This window comes from Thermobia domestica, chromosome 5 (genome assembly GCF_964235325.1).
Source record: "Thermobia domestica chromosome 5, izTheDome1.hap1.1, whole genome shotgun sequence".
NCBI lineage: Eukaryota > Metazoa > Arthropoda > Insecta > Zygentoma > Lepismatidae > Thermobia > Thermobia domestica.
This window is the reverse complement of record NC_137458.1, coordinates 93,996,760-94,012,615: the sequence shown is the minus strand read 5'-3', so window position 1 is coordinate 94,012,615 and position 15,856 is coordinate 93,996,760. Positions and strand designations below refer to the sequence as shown.

The following is a 15,856-nucleotide window of genomic DNA, read 5'->3' as shown; positions in this document are numbered from 1 at the left end:
ACTCCTACCAAGTTTTATTGCATTCTGTCATTCTGGAGAGAACGTCTCCAGAGTTCTCTGAACAGCGATACTTACTTTGTGATAACCTGGTATATATATATATATATATATATATATATATATATATATATATATATATATATATATATATATATATAAAATGTCTGTATCTGTGTTTATGTTCTATAATGTCTATATAGTGTCCGATGAAGAATATGGTAGATACCCGAAACCGTAACACATCATAGTTTAAAATACAGTGTGTGATTAAGTTGGTCAGTATTTCTTTCGTTACAATACAAAAATGAAAACACAAATTTCAATGAGATTACTTTATATTAGCTGTAGTTGAGTAATATGTGCTATATGTAATGATGTACATGTAATTTTGTTAACTTTGTCGTGTGGCGATAATTACAATAGATATTTTCTGCTTCCAGGTGTTGGCTTCTTACCTACATCGATCTTCGGATGAAGAGTTGAATAAGTTCCTGAAAATGAAGGGCTTTTATTTGTTAGCGAATCAGCTCAGTTTGTTTCCAGCTACTATTGATTTGGTGGAAGCATGTGTATCGTTGATTACAAGGTGTCGTATTAGTCTCAAGGAGCAAGCAGAAATGCCTACCTTATCGGATCTCAATTTTCTGCAAATAGCCAGTTTTCCACCAATACTAGCCCTGCTATCGCAGTGCACACATGATTTTTCGCTTTTCTTAAACCTTGTGAGGTTTATTCAGAATGTATTCCTTAAGGTAAGATGCTCGCTTTCTCTTCTCAAATGATTTTTTGTCATTTTTTTATGATGTGTTTGTTAGCAATCAGTTTTCAAAAAGTTAAAATTTTCTTTCTTTGGAAAAGGCTTTAGTTACATTCCGTAATGATACATATTTCCCTAAAGATAAATTGATACATTTTAAATCAAATTATTAAGAAGGTAAGTGGAAACAGAACTCCATTGATAAGTGAAAACATTACGCAGGAAAACTCTTTAAGACGCAGTCAACCGAGTTAGTGATTTTACTTTTTTTAAAAACTAATTTGACGTAATAGTATATTTTGTAAGTCTGTAATTCACTTGAAAAAGTAACAAATTTCCTTTTCTGCCCAGGTTAACCACTCACTAAAACATCTTCTGGAGTGTGGTTTGTTAGAAGCTTTAGAGAAGACGCTTGTGAAAATAGTTCATATGCCAGAGTCAAGTGATTATGTATGGTTCTCGGAGAAGGAAAACATGATGAGTGAAATTATTTTTATATTGGTGCACATTGTGCAGAGAGTTGTCACCACTCCTGGAGCTCATAATATGCAGGTAATTCGATTTTCTTTTTCTTTCTTTCTTTTCTTTTCTTTTTTTTTTAAACAATAAGATTTTGTTTCTTTAAAGTGACACTAAATTAAATCGGAAAAAACGTTAAGTTTCATGTGTAGGGGTTATGAAATATTAGAAAGAACTGAAAAAAGTGCGGCTTAGCGGATTAATATGCCGCTGGAGGTTTTTCACCCTCATGTCAGAACAGCTCTGATGCGACGTTGAATAGAGTCCGAGAAGTAGTGAATAGTAGCAAGTGGAATATTACTCAACTGCGCGTACACTGCACTACTCAGTCGTGATAAGGCATGAAAGCGGAAATCTGCGCCGTATTTTTGTCTTCAAAATGGGCCACAGATGTTCAATTATATTTAGGTCCGGAGATTAGGAGGGCTAGGGGTGTTATTCAGCTTCATCCCGATGTTCCCCAAAGCCATGCCGTAGTCAAAATGGGCCACAGATGTTCAATTATGTTCAGGTCCAAAGATAGGGAGGGCCAGGGGTGTTATTCAATTTCATCCCGATGCTCCCTAAGCCACACCGCAACAGCTCTAGCTGTGTGAATGGGCGCATTGTCATCCTGGAATATAGCGTCATTGCCAGGAAGCATTATCTGAACCATAGGATGTACATGGTCTTCTAAAATAGTGACATAATCATGGGCAGGGCGACCGGTATGCATCAGTGCAGGACCCACTAAAAACCAGGATATTGCGGCTCACAGCATTACAGACACATCGCCGTGTTTCACGGTTGGGTGGGAGGAACTGCGGATCATGCGCCGCTTTGGCCGTCTGCCACACATAAAGACGGCACTTGGTTTGAAATAAGGTGGATGGTGACTCGTCCCATTATATCACACGTTTCTAGTCATCAGCAGTCTAAATTGCATGTTCACAACACCATTGGCGTCATACTACAACGTTGAGGTTCCTTATCAGCAATTTCGCACGTGTAATGCCACCCCCTGTGTCCGTGTCATGTAACTTACGGTGGACTGTGATATTCGACACAGGTTGTAGGGGTGCTACTTGAGTTCCTCTGTCACTTGCACTGCAGTGGCATGGTAGTTCTAAGTGATAATCCGTTTTATTGCTCGACGGGACTTGTATTGAGGGTTTTTTTCCGATCATTGTTCTTCTTCGCCGATATAGTTGTTTCGTGAATTTTGTAGTCCATCATCGCTTTGGACACTCTCTCTCGCAACACAGGCAACACACTTGCCACTTGCGTTATGCTTGCACCACATAAGTGAGCGCAAACAATTCGCTTTCTTTGGAAATCAGATTGGTTGTTTATTTTACACTATCATCATCTGCTCAGTTCACTATACATTGTCATTCTGCTGCTCCTCGCGTAATACGAAGTGTACCATAACACTACCCAAAAGCCAAGAGCTATGATCGCCGCCTGATCGTTGCCAACCCAGGTTTTGTATTATTTTGATAACCATGTATATATATGTGTCTGTATTACCGTGATGAGTTCGTTAAAAGCTTTTTTGATTGGGGGAGAGTGGGGTTGTACCTGATATTCCTCAGTATAATTACTGGGTGAAAAGTCTAACTAGAATTAAAGTATACAAGTGTCTAACTTCAGTTGAATATTGTGTGATGAGTCGTTTTCTCTGATATTTTAAACTGGAATCAGATATTTCTTACAACTCAGCAAGTTTGTGATTCGAGCTAATACTGCCAATTCCATATCCACGTAGGACACAAGTATTAAGTGCGTTAACTATTCATAACGTAACGCAAGAGATTCCTTAGTGCAGTTGAAGAGCTGAAATTACCAAACTAATTTTCACGGAAAGTTTCAAGGCATAATAATCTTATTTCTCTTACAGTGTTTCATTTGTAGTGGTTTGTAAGTAAAAAAGAAAGATTTCGCAGTATTTTAAGCCGAGTTCTGCTTTTTATTATCGAAAGAAATAATACTAGTACATATTATACCATTAAACAAGGATAATGTGAATAAAACACATCCAACTCCTATAATATTGCACATTGTATATAGCTGTGTTGTTAAGAGACTTAAACTGTGCAAAGGAAAATTTCGTATATTTACTACTATAACCTTTCTGTCTTTTTCCTGTTTATTTCACAGTATCTTTCTTATGACATAGCGTGCTAAAGACTTTAAAATTAATAATACGTCAATACATACAGAAATTCTTAAAGCTTTAATTCTGTCATTTCCGTGTTTAACCATTTCATTATAGAGCGGAAAGTACCCGATAGCTCTTTCGTTGGTCTTTGGAATTCTTAGATTTAGTCCCAGGTTCCACAGTAGACAAGAATATACTGATGTTTTTTTGAATGCTCATGTTTCCTCCTTCTGTAATACTGTTTCGTTGGTTTCAATAATCGTTGAGCAGTATTTATTATCACTTTCTTTAGACAACAAGGCTGTAGAAAGAAGAAAATCTTAACAGATCATTCCATGTAATTTCTGTTATGCATCAGTAATTGAGTCAATTTCTTCAAATTTTGTGCTGCACACATTTTAGCTCGCACTTAGATCAACCTATTTTCCTAGGAAATAAACCTTTATTCCATTGTTTCTGTTTCAAATTTTCTCCTATTATAAGTCTTATCTGGTGATAAAAATAGATAATACTAAGCATTAGTTTTTAAAAGTAATCTTTATGACGTAAAGGAGTGTTGCATACTATCTAAATTTTGTTGTTGAATATTTCTCCTAAAGTTTTTTATGAATTCTGAACTACCATTTCTTCTATCCTCTGATATCTTTCCTTTCTTTTCCGTCTGGATAACATTTTAAAAAGAAATTCTTTTCTTGAATCTGTTGGATTAATTTTCCATTTAAGAATACTGAGAGTGGTCCTTATATAACATTAATTTGTGTTCAAACCCCAATCTTGAAGATTTCTTCTTATTATAAGTGTTATCTTCCACTGTGGTTATTTGGAAAACTTTTCTAATATGTAATAATAATAATAATACGGAATATTATGATAGCCTTGATAAATTTATAGACTCAATTAAAGGTACACATTGTTGTTATTGCATTATTCGTTTCTTTTTGTAGGTAGTTAATGACATGCAGCTGCAGCTTAATTTTCTGGAAACTTACGAGAAGTCTCACTGTGGTTTCGGGTCAAGATGTGTTTACGCCATGAGAGATGCACAGTGTGCTATTTTAGATGGATATTTTGATGCATTATACAGTAAAGTTGACATGATGCAACAGTCAGGAATAAAGCTAAAAGCATCATCATCCTTTTATTCTTCAGGTGAAATATATTTTGTTGTATGTTAATTATGTATAATTTGCGGTATCAACTATTGTAGTAAATATTGTAAAAAAGACATATTTTCTTTTCTATCAGTCTTTAATTGATAATCAAATCATATAAATACATGTTATGCAGTTCCTAATTACAGGCCAAAACATGTTCTCAAAATGTATTATCGCAGCGCAATAACAGTTTCGTATTTTTGAAGCATTCATATAAAACATGTAAGAATTTGTTATACTTTTTTCAGTCGAAGTTTTTCTTCTTAAATGTCTCAAATATTCACAAAACGTTTGAAGATTTGAAATTAGTATCGATATCTACCAGGTTTCTAAATAACTATCCAATTATTTAATGGAAGTTTACTCTTTGATAAATACAAAGATTATGAACCAAGGATATGTTGATATAATAAAAGATTATTTTTGAACAAAATTCTTTCGTGATAAATATCTAGAAAATCTGTAACAAATATAGTTTAGTGGGGGAAGTAAAAATAGACAGTTATGACAATTAGCAGCAACTTTAATGTGCCACTTAAGTGATTTATCGTATACATATATGTAAGCATCCGTTATTTTAATTGAAAGTATAAGTATGCAGAGATTTTTGCTAATTTAACATACAAATTAATTCTCTGATGACAATTGGAGATATACAGTGGAGGAGGATGACAATATAACGAATGACCATACATTCGTTTATGGTGATTTTTAGTAATCGAGCTTGTTTCAGTGCTGATATTATAGCGCGATTTCTGGTGTATAGTTTTGCTTAACTTTCCAATGGACCTGTTGGCACCGCTGCATCAAGGACAGGCTTGATCTGTTGCTTGATAGACATCTTTATTTCCACTTTGTGAACATTGGAAATTTTCTTGTGTATGAATTACATGGAAATTTTCTTGTGTATGAATTACATGATGCTATATAACACTCAGCAGTTCATATTTTAAAACATCACTTTTAACAAACAAAATAAATATCGTGCAGTTTGAATAAATGAATGATGAATTTTCTGATAATGATCCAGATATGTATTTTTTAGAGTTTAAAACAAATTCAAACGAGTAAATGATGCTATTTTTAAGGTAAACTGTGCCTGCTGTGGTTCAGTCGCGAATTTGGTGGAGATTTCAGTATACAAGTGTGAAAATTAACAGGGCTCATAGCGAGTCACTTTTTTTAACTAAAAGTTACTTTCTTTCAAGTTGGTCACTAAAAGTTACTTTTTTCAAATTTGTCACTAAAATTAACTTTTTGGGAGGTAAAGTGACTTTTTCGTGTGATTTATGTTTTGCATTGGTAATTTTCTAAGAAAAATATTATAAAAATAAATGGAAAAGGGCAGAAATTTGTTACTTATTACTCTTCTGAAACCTTCAATACTTGCTGCCACATGTGAAACAGTCAGCTTTATTCTCACTTCAGCTTTTATTCTTTCTAAAGCACAGTGGATGGTTGGTGGATGCTTAAACTCTCAAGGTGGAATTGAGAACCCTTCTGTGTCTATTCTTTTTTCTATCATAATAGTCTTTTAGTTTTCTCTCGTAATAGTTAACACTCCGCTCGACGTTGTGTGTGTGTGTGTTTTGTGGTTCATCATGTTTGTCTTGTGTTATGCTTCTTGTATGTTCTTCTTAAGAGTAGGTGATGAATTTGAATATGTCATGGCTTTGAGAACTCTCAATGCTAAGTTAAATATAATGTCTGGAATGAAGAAATTCGGAAATAGGCCAGAACTGGTTCCACTTACTCAGAAGCTTCTTACATCTGCTTAATCTGTTTACCGTAATTACAAAGCATACTTGGAAAACCTAAGAAAGGAGGAAGCTCAAAAAGAAGTAAAGAAGAAAAAATGAAACAAAACAACAAAGAGAGAGGTGATGGAGAAATTGACAAAGGAAAAAAGGGGCATGATGAGATTTTGGTCACTTTTTCATGTGCTTTTGGTCACTTTTCAACTATTTACAAGAGACCAGACTACTATGAGCCCTGAAATAAATCATCACTGTTTGCGTACAGCATCGTGAGATACGTAATTTCGTACCATTCACTTGAACATCCAGTCTTGATGATGCCATTTATTTGCATTCGCAGCGTTTCCAGTGCTCTAGGAACTAACTAACTCTATGGGCTCTGGAACCAGAACTTTCAATGTCGCATTTAGTGAAGTTCTTCATTACCTTTTTCCTTATCCAATTAGATCCAGTTTCTACTTTGTATTCCTATTTCTGTGACTTCCCATATACACCTAGGTCTTCCTCATGTATTTTTCCCGATCGGGTTTCCAATTAATATTTTGAAAGCGTTTCTACTTTCTTCCATTCTAGTCATATGACCTACCTACTTGTGCTTCCTAGATTTAATGACCCTAACAGTGTTAGGTAAACGGTATAAATTATGCAGTTCCTCGTTATGAAGTTTCTGCTAATTCCATTCACGTCCTTTCTGGGTATGAATATTCGCCTTAGGATTTTATTATAAAATACTTGCAGTCTGTGTACTTCTCTCAAATTAAGCGACGATGCGGGGGCACGGTGGCTCAGTGCAGAGCACTTACCTATCTTTATGCTTACCTTTATGCATTATCTAAAACTAAAAGGTTATTGTTCGTAATAGCTTTATCTGAATATTCTGCATGAAGACGAGTTCTAGCACGTTTATCAAACGTAGTTAAACTGGGACACTAACCAATAGAACAGGGATAGGATGGTTGTGATCAATTTCTGTCCCTTGTAAGAGTATTTAAAAAACTAACAGTCGTGGAGTTTATGTGAATAGTTAGATTGAAAATTATGTTTAGGAGTACTTCTTACACAACCCTAATTATAAAAGGTAGCGTCTCAGTCTGTGCGCAACTCTAAATCCTAGTAATAGTCACACTAATAGATGTCGCCACCTGCGCTGTCAGGTGTTAAACTGTGCAGGCAAGAAATTGATTTAAGACTATTGTGACGATTTAATTGCAGCTTAAAAACTGTATTGTTTCAGTGTATTTATTTCAAAATGGATATTGATGATTTATTTAAGCAAAATAATGTACATAACGAAATCCTTGAATGATTATATAAATATTCGAGGCGCGTTCGGAGAGTAACCTCCGATTGGTTACTGTGTGTGAAGTAGTTTGAGCAGCGCTACCATTTTTTCACAGACGAGCGTGTTAGATCAGTCTGCATCCAGCCGTGGTGGATTGAAGGTTGTCTGGTTACTAATTCCACCTGTATAGCGTGTCAAAATGTATACTCCAATAATAATAATAATTAATAATAATAATAATAATAATAATAATAATAATAATAATAATTATTATTATTATTATTATTATTATTATTATTATTATTATTATTATTATTATTATTATTATTATTAATAATAATAATAATAATAATAATAATAATAATAACCGCCAAGTGCGAGGTGCGAGCTGTTATACGTTTTCCTACGGCAACACAATATTCGGCAGCAGCTGTTCGTCGGGAACTTTGTGCCGTGTATGGACCAAGGTGATGAGTGAAGGAGTTGTTCGTGAATGAGTTCGTTCATTTAAAACTGGACGAACATACATTCATAACGAAGAGAGGAGTGGCAGGTCATCACTGGTCGGTCACTCATGAACTCGTTCAGAAAATTGATGGAAAAGTTCGTGAAATTCGACGTTTCACAATCTCGAAGCTTTCCGATGAATTTTGACCAATTTTTAGGACTGTGTTACATGACGTAGTGACACAGAGGTTAGGCTACAGGAAGTACTGTAGCTCAAGCCACAGGCGGGAGATTTTTATGCTGATGGAATTTCTAAGCTAATATAGAAATATGATAAGTGCTTGAATGTTCATGGAAACTAGAAATAGAGTAAAGAAACTATAGAAATAGAGTTTGAGAAATAGAGTAAAGAAATAATTTTCAGTTGTATATAATAAATTCTTTCTTATTTATTTTGGTATTCCTTTTTTTAACCAATCGGATATTACTTTCCGATCGGCACTTGTAGTATGGAGTTTGAGGTGGTTGATGGCCAAAGGAAAAAGAAAGAAAAGAAAAGTAAAAAGTAGTCTATTAGCTTTTACTTAAGGACGATTTTTAACCTATAGTTTAGAGCGAGCTGAAGATTGGGGCTTAACAAGTAGTAACTCAGCAATTATGCTTCGTTCAGAGATGTTCGCTTAAACATTTCGATTAAAATTCCTCCGAGTGAAAGCAGTCTGATTTCTTAGTGTGTATTAAAAAGCCGAATTCTTCACGAAAATAAAGTATAAATAATAATAATAAAAAATATCATTTTTTGAATTTGTAATTATTGTAATTTATCTTTTTAGTTGTTCATGGAAGTTACGAAGACAGCCTACATGCATCAGTTGTGAATTTTCACAGTTTACCAAATCATTCAGCTAGTGAACTTCGCTCGAATATTTCGACTCCACAAATATCTTATTCCAATAGCTTCTCAAGCATTTCAAATGTTTATCAAAGACCCTTCAACTCTTCGAAGACGATATCAAGAAATGAATTGAACGAGAGGTTCAAGTTAATGCTGCAGAAAACAACTGAGTTCCTTGTACACATTGGTAAGTATGCGTATTGCGTATATAGTATACACATACAGGATATTTTCAGAACATGTTAACAAAATGTGGGTAGTTGTTGGTGATATTAAATTCACTAAATAATAAATTTGGGTAATCCTGTGCATAGCTGAGCCTATTTCGGTATTAAGTCAACTTTAAGAAGAAAAATTATTTTAGATGTCTCTAATGACAATAATATTTTGTTCCCAAACATCAATTAAACGAATGAGAAACATGAATAAGATACATAGTTATTCAGAACTCAATTTCTCTAATAAGTGTTCTGAATTAGAAGACTTAAAGCAAACATTTAATTAAACGTTTTCTGGATTTCTCGAAACATCTTTTTTTAGATACGAAGGTGATTCAAATGAAAACCTTAAAAGTGCAGTAAATATTATATTGTAATAGTTAAGAAAAACATACCTATCATTTTTGAACGTAGTTTCTTTGATGTTCAATGCAAGTATTCCAATGCTTCAGAAGTGTGTGGATCGTGACTGTAGCCACTCGTGCACCGCGGTTTTCACCTCTTCATCACTTCTGAAATGCTTGCTTCGCAACGCTTCTTTAAGTAGTCCAAAAACTTGAAAGTCACTACGGGTGAGGTCTGATGAATAAGGTAGGTGACATTCAAATTTCAAGTCCTGAATTGCCTCAACTGTCAAATGGGCAGTATGTGATCGAGCGTTGTCATACTGTAACAATACACCTGAAGTCAGAAGTCCTCATCATTTACTGCGAATTGCCGGGCGAAGTTGATTTGTGTGCAGATATGAATAAGTATTGGTTACGGTTGCCTCCCCCCCCCTCTCCATGTAATGTTCCAAAATGACTCCCTTTACATCCCAGAAGAGAGTGAGCATGACTTTTCCCGCTGATGGTTGAGTACGGAAGTTTTTGGGTTTTCGTGATGAACTATGATTCCATTCCTTGCTTGATCTTTTTTGTTTCTGGTTGGTGGTAGTGAACCCAGATCTCATAAATTGCAACGATTCTTTTAAAAAATGAATCACCTTCGACGTGGAAACAACAGTTCTTCAGAGGCATCGACGCGACGGTGTGTCAGTTCAGCTGTCAAGTGACGTGACACCTATCCAGACACTTTATTGAACTGCAACACGTTATGAACAATATTGTGCGCTGAACCAACACGGGCTAATATTCAAAATGGTGGCTATATCCATCAGAGTAATACGCCTAAATTGATAAGTTCTTCCACTAAGATACTGTTTTCGTCCGTCATTACGCGGTGAGCTTGTCCCAATCGTGGGGCATCCTCCACAGACATTACGCCGCTTTTAAACTTTCTGTATCATTTGTACACTTGCTGCAGGGACAAATACAAATCACTGTACTGTGCTGTTATCGTGCGATGAATTTCAATAGGTTTGATAGCCTCACTACTCAAAAAACGTTATCACAGATCACTGCTCTAACGCGATGCATGTTGCTAGTGGCGCGGCCTTCTTCGTACTGATGCTGTTACCGTCTCCTGTGCTGTAAGCAACCTGTCGGTCATTTTGTGAAACTGAAGGAACACCACTGCCAAATACCAATTCCATCATACAAATTTTCGGTATTTTATAGCACTTTTAGGTTTTCGTTTGAGTCACCCTCGTATTCCAGTATTGAGCATGTGCACAGATACAACTGAAGTTTGCAATGGATTCCAGAGGAAAACAAAAAAAAATTTAACTTATAATAGTGATGCTAAGTACTTAGTTAATATATCCGTAAGTGCAAAATTATTTTTCTTCACTGCCTATATTTTCAAGTCTTGCAAATTCTATCCTCTGGATCATTGAGAATACGAGGCTTATAGCTCTGAGAATGAATATATTTTTCAAAAATAAAGTACTTGACCACGATTAGTAGATAGATGAGATATAGAAAGGGAAAAACACTGATTGGTGATCATTTGATGTGTAATTTACTTTCATAATTTGTAAGAACACTTTGCTAGCAAGAGTAATTATGAAAGTTCCTTAAAAACACTCAATCTGCTCAGTTTCTGTTAGTTAATAGTACTAATTCTATTAGTTTTTATGACATAAACGATGGAAATGAATTAAAAATACTTTCGTAACAAAAGTAAAGTAATATAAAAGATTATTGATAAATCAGTAAAATCAATCAGTATCTTTTCTTTTTTATAATTCAACAGTTCAGAAATAGCGGTCGAATGTTCTATTCTCCAAGAATGTGAAAAATCCAACTACAGGTATTGTATCTTCCATGGCTCAAATAATGGAACCTTCAAGATTTTGAAATATAAGCAGTGTAAAAATATAAATCTTACCACTTAGAAACATTTGAAAATGTTGCCACTTGTATTCTGTATCTAATTCTAATAGTATTTTAGTTTATAACATAGTGAAGCTCATAAATTATTGTATTTAATGTTTCGTAGTTGATTTACTTTTTTATCCCTCACAAGTCTCGTTTAGTGGCGGAGGTTTGGTTTCTATAGCAAATAGAACTCGACACCCAAATAATTTTGTTATATGTTGTATTAAGAATAAAGTGTATTTCACATTTTTCAACTAATGTAAAAATAAATAAGTAATGTGTCTATTTCAACTTCGAATCAATGCGGGTTTTCAACTTTTCTTTCTTTGTATATACTATGATGTTTTCAGCTGTTACTGCTTATTGCTGAGAAATATATCCGAGTGCATGACATATATTATAATAACTTGAAGATAAAAATTCATCTTATTCGGAATACGTTGATAGATGTTTACCTTTGAAACAGGGTTTGGTTTGTACAAATAGTCGCACCGAGTGGCGTTCTGTGGTAGATCATACGAGAATTTTCTTTGTCGGGGTCTACTGTTTCCCCATTTTATTTCATCTTTATTCTTTTGCTTTAAAACGAAAAGAAAGGGATGTATCTATAGTATGTTCCAAGTTTGAGATAGACAGAGTTAAAAATAGAAAGTTAACGTATTTGTCATATAAGTTATATAGGGAATATATATCCTATACTTCAATACAATCTGAACTATTTTATGCATGAAAGAATGAATACATAGAAAAGACGAAAACATTTTGAAATCAAATAAAATCGTAGTTTAAAGTTCTTTCTTGTTTTCTTTGCGTTAAAAACATAAGACAATATTTAAATTAAATGAAAAAGGTATAATTGCTATAAGAACGAAATATAAGGAAAGGGGTAACCTTGCTTTGGAGATAATTACACTACTGCTGAGCAACTATGACACTAACAAATATTTATTATATTGAGTGAAAATTAAATTAATTAACTGAAAATTTCCTCATTATGCATAGAAGCCCATTCGAATATTTCTCTGAAGTACTTGTGCTACAGTTCTATAGCTATACCACAGAAAGAGACAGCAATTCAATTTTAAGAGAGAAGTTTATCTGGTTGCCTTACCATACTTATTCAAACCTAAATGTAAGGAAATTAAAATATGATTCGTATAGCTCATGCTCTGTTTGTTTCTTTATCCGTGAACACTGTTAGTGCTGATCAATGTTTAATAACAGACTATAAGTTTAAACACTTCTGCGGTCTCGTGTAGTTCACCCAAACTTAAACAATCATGTTCACATATGGATTTCCATGTGACGAAGAATATTTTTCGTGAGTTAGTTCTCAGTTCTTACTCCCTTCATTAATCTAATACAGTTTTTCTCAGTACGAAGTAAAATCACATTGTCTTTAAGTTGCTTTTCTCTGTAACCGAAATCTGGTCGGAATTCGAGTTTTTGGAAAAAGAAATTTTATCAGAGGAAATCCACTTCTGAACTCGACTGTACACAGCGCTGGAACCTACTGTTAATAATGGCCATGAAACAAACAGATGAGGACCTTACATTTGGCTTATTTAAATTTAAATTTGAATAGCTAGCGGAAAACGGTAATGGAGAAAGTTTTATCTTGGTATTTACACACCCATGGTTGCACAAAATAACTCTTATTAGGAAATAAAATACAATTTACCTAACAAAAATGTATTATCGTTCTAGAACCTGTGAATGGCCAGTATTTTGTCAGTGAGATAGAAGTAGATTTTATAAAGAAGATGTTCCTTATTATGCTAAAAGGATTGGACTCTACGTTGGAAAAAACCAAATCATCTCATCGGACTATATGGTCAAACATGATGTGGTCAGCGAAAGATGTGTTAAGAGTGCAAATAGGACAACTGTTGATCTTCCTTTTATCACCATACCAACTTCTTGAGCTTCGGTTGTTTGTGATTTATAATTTGTTGGAACTGCCTCGGTGCAGAGATGTCTTGAACATGATATTGCATACACATATTCAGGTAAATACTAGGAGATGAAATGAACTTATTGATTTGAGTATTTAAAATTTTTTTTCAGCGCCAAAACTGTGAAGATGTGAATATGACACTCTTGACTTTTGATCTGAATCATACTTAACCCTTACTTGATTTGAAGCGGAACTATAGAAACCACACCATCGCGTTCAAGTATGCTTTGTACGAAATGGTCAAATGTTTGGTGTTTGTGTTTCCTATATTCTCTTTATTAAATTAGTTATTACTAATAATTTTGTATTATTATTATTATTATTATTATTATTATTATTATTATTATTATTATTATTATTATTATTTCGTGAAATCATCTGAAAATAGGTATATAAATGCATTTCAGAACTTCTTGTATATTCAATTATCCGTTTACAGTCAAGTGAGTGCTTTAAAAAATGTAGAAAGTAAATGTTTAGGCAAAGAAGATAACATTCATGTTCAACTGCGTTCTGCTTTAGAAGGAAAGTATTGGCCTATAATGATGGACTGGTCTAGATCATCTGTCAAGATCATTTGCTTCCAGACTATGTAGGGCAGAACTGATGTAAAACCAGTTAAATAAATAAATATAATTTGATTGATCTTTGGAAATTCATAAGTAGAACGGAAGGTTTAATGAATGAGTGATTGTCATTTTCATAAAAGTTGTTTCAGTTTGGGAGTCCTTGTTCGATTCCCAGTGAATTTACATATTCGTTAAACCGTAGGTTCATATCTATATGTCCTTGATGCTGAAAAAGAGAGAGAAATCACGTTTGTAGGTGCAATGTAGAGAGCGTCTTGATCTTCCGTACAGATAAAATTATTGAAACACGGCACAATACAAAATATAGTTGATAACAAATCTACATGGTATTTTTAATGTCTTTTGTACCTTAATTTAATATCTGATTATTTTTTAATAAACTGTAATGAATGTCTCAGTATCTCTCCTTTTTTGAATTAGTGTTAAGTTTCGGAACAGTGCGCATTCCATCAATGTCTAGAACATTACAGGCAAAACACACAAATCAGGAGAAAGAAGGAAGTATGGTACATGAGGATTCTGGGATTTGCAAAACATGTGGTGCACATCATAGTACAACAGTATAACGTACTCTATGCAGTTTTCTCGATTTTGGGGGAAATCTTAAAGTTCTAGGGGAAGAACATATTCTTTAACAACATGTTACAATTATATCTTCATTTTCTTGGGGCGAGGAATTTCCCTTCTAACATGTCTGAATAAAACACTGATATAACTTATGCCATCTTCCGTCTATCAGTACAACATTCACCAGATGATTCCATATAATAGCGTTACAAATGTTAATCGTTTCGTCCTATCCAGGTGGCGAAGATTGAAGTTAAATTTTGTCCAATCTACCTGAATCTTGAGTCAGTTTTGTATTTTTATGTTTGTTTTAAAAATGACCCAAAAGTGTTACTTCAAATTCCTAATTTTTCATTTTTGTTACTCTCTTTATCAAGTTGACAATTCGATTCATTTAAATGTTCTGAAAGATCTCACAACTTAATTTCGAAACTCGAATGTATCGTTGATTCTTACGCAATTGTTTCTTTCTTAGTCATATGAGCAGCTATTTGCCTTTAAAGTTGGTTTGTGAACTCCAAATGATGTATCTTTTGTAAATTTTTTTATAAGGAGAACGACAGTAACGTTAAAATTGTCCTCTTTAAAACTTTCCTTTAGTCTGTTAGTAACACATGGATACAAAAGAATATTAATCCACCTTTAATTTCTCGATCTCTTCAACCTGTATCTTTCCAAGAAATCAGTAACTTGTTTTTACAACTTTCATAAATTATGTGGATGATTACCAGGTAGGTAAGATGGGAATAGGCAAGTTAAGTGGATGTCATCTACACACTTTAGAAAATGCCAAATAAAATAAAAAATAAAGCATTTTTTTAAATTTTTATTTTAGGTGCATTAATATTTCGATGTTTCCACATGTTATTTATAAGCAAAATAAAGTTAAAAAAAAAAAAGTTTTACTGTCGTTCTTCCCAAAACTATACAAATAATCCTACAAATTATAAGAGTTATTTCGCGAAATCTGCATCGTCTGATGTTCGTGAAATAAACTGCGAATGCAGAAAGTCATATATAGGAATGACTTATAGAAAAATATTCACACAAGAATCAAGGAAACATGAGAAATTAAAAATAAATCTTGGGAAACATGCAAAACATTGAAAACACCAAATTCATACAGTTAAATTACAGTACGTAAAGAACTCGTAATTAAATGTGTAATCTTATCAATACTCTGACAAAGTTCTGATTATTCTGAGGAGGAAAACAAGTCACCAACATTGTTAGCCACGTACACTGAAAATAAAACGCAACATGGAAGAGTTTATACATGATGCACTTTAGTTTGTAAAAGTAATAAACTCGG

General features: G+C 33.8%; 1 protein-coding gene across 4 annotated transcripts in view; it reads left to right on the top strand.

Moving 5' to 3' along the window:
* Nucleotides 1-15,856, top strand: part of mv (lysosomal-trafficking regulator mauve) — a 282,285-nt gene that overhangs the window by 198,204 nt on the left and 68,225 nt on the right. For all 4 annotated transcript variants that reach the window (XM_081758816.1, XM_081758815.1, XM_081758813.1 and 1 more), the window contains 5 exons: nt 441-752; nt 1,109-1,309; nt 4,361-4,565; nt 8,890-9,138; nt 13,138-13,439. In XM_081758816.1, coding sequence (XP_081614942.1) covers nt 441-752; nt 1,109-1,309; nt 4,361-4,565; nt 8,890-9,138; nt 13,138-13,439 — 1,269 coding nt within the window. The remainder of the gene's footprint in view (nt 1-440; nt 753-1,108; nt 1,310-4,360; nt 4,566-8,889; nt 9,139-13,137; nt 13,440-15,856) is intronic.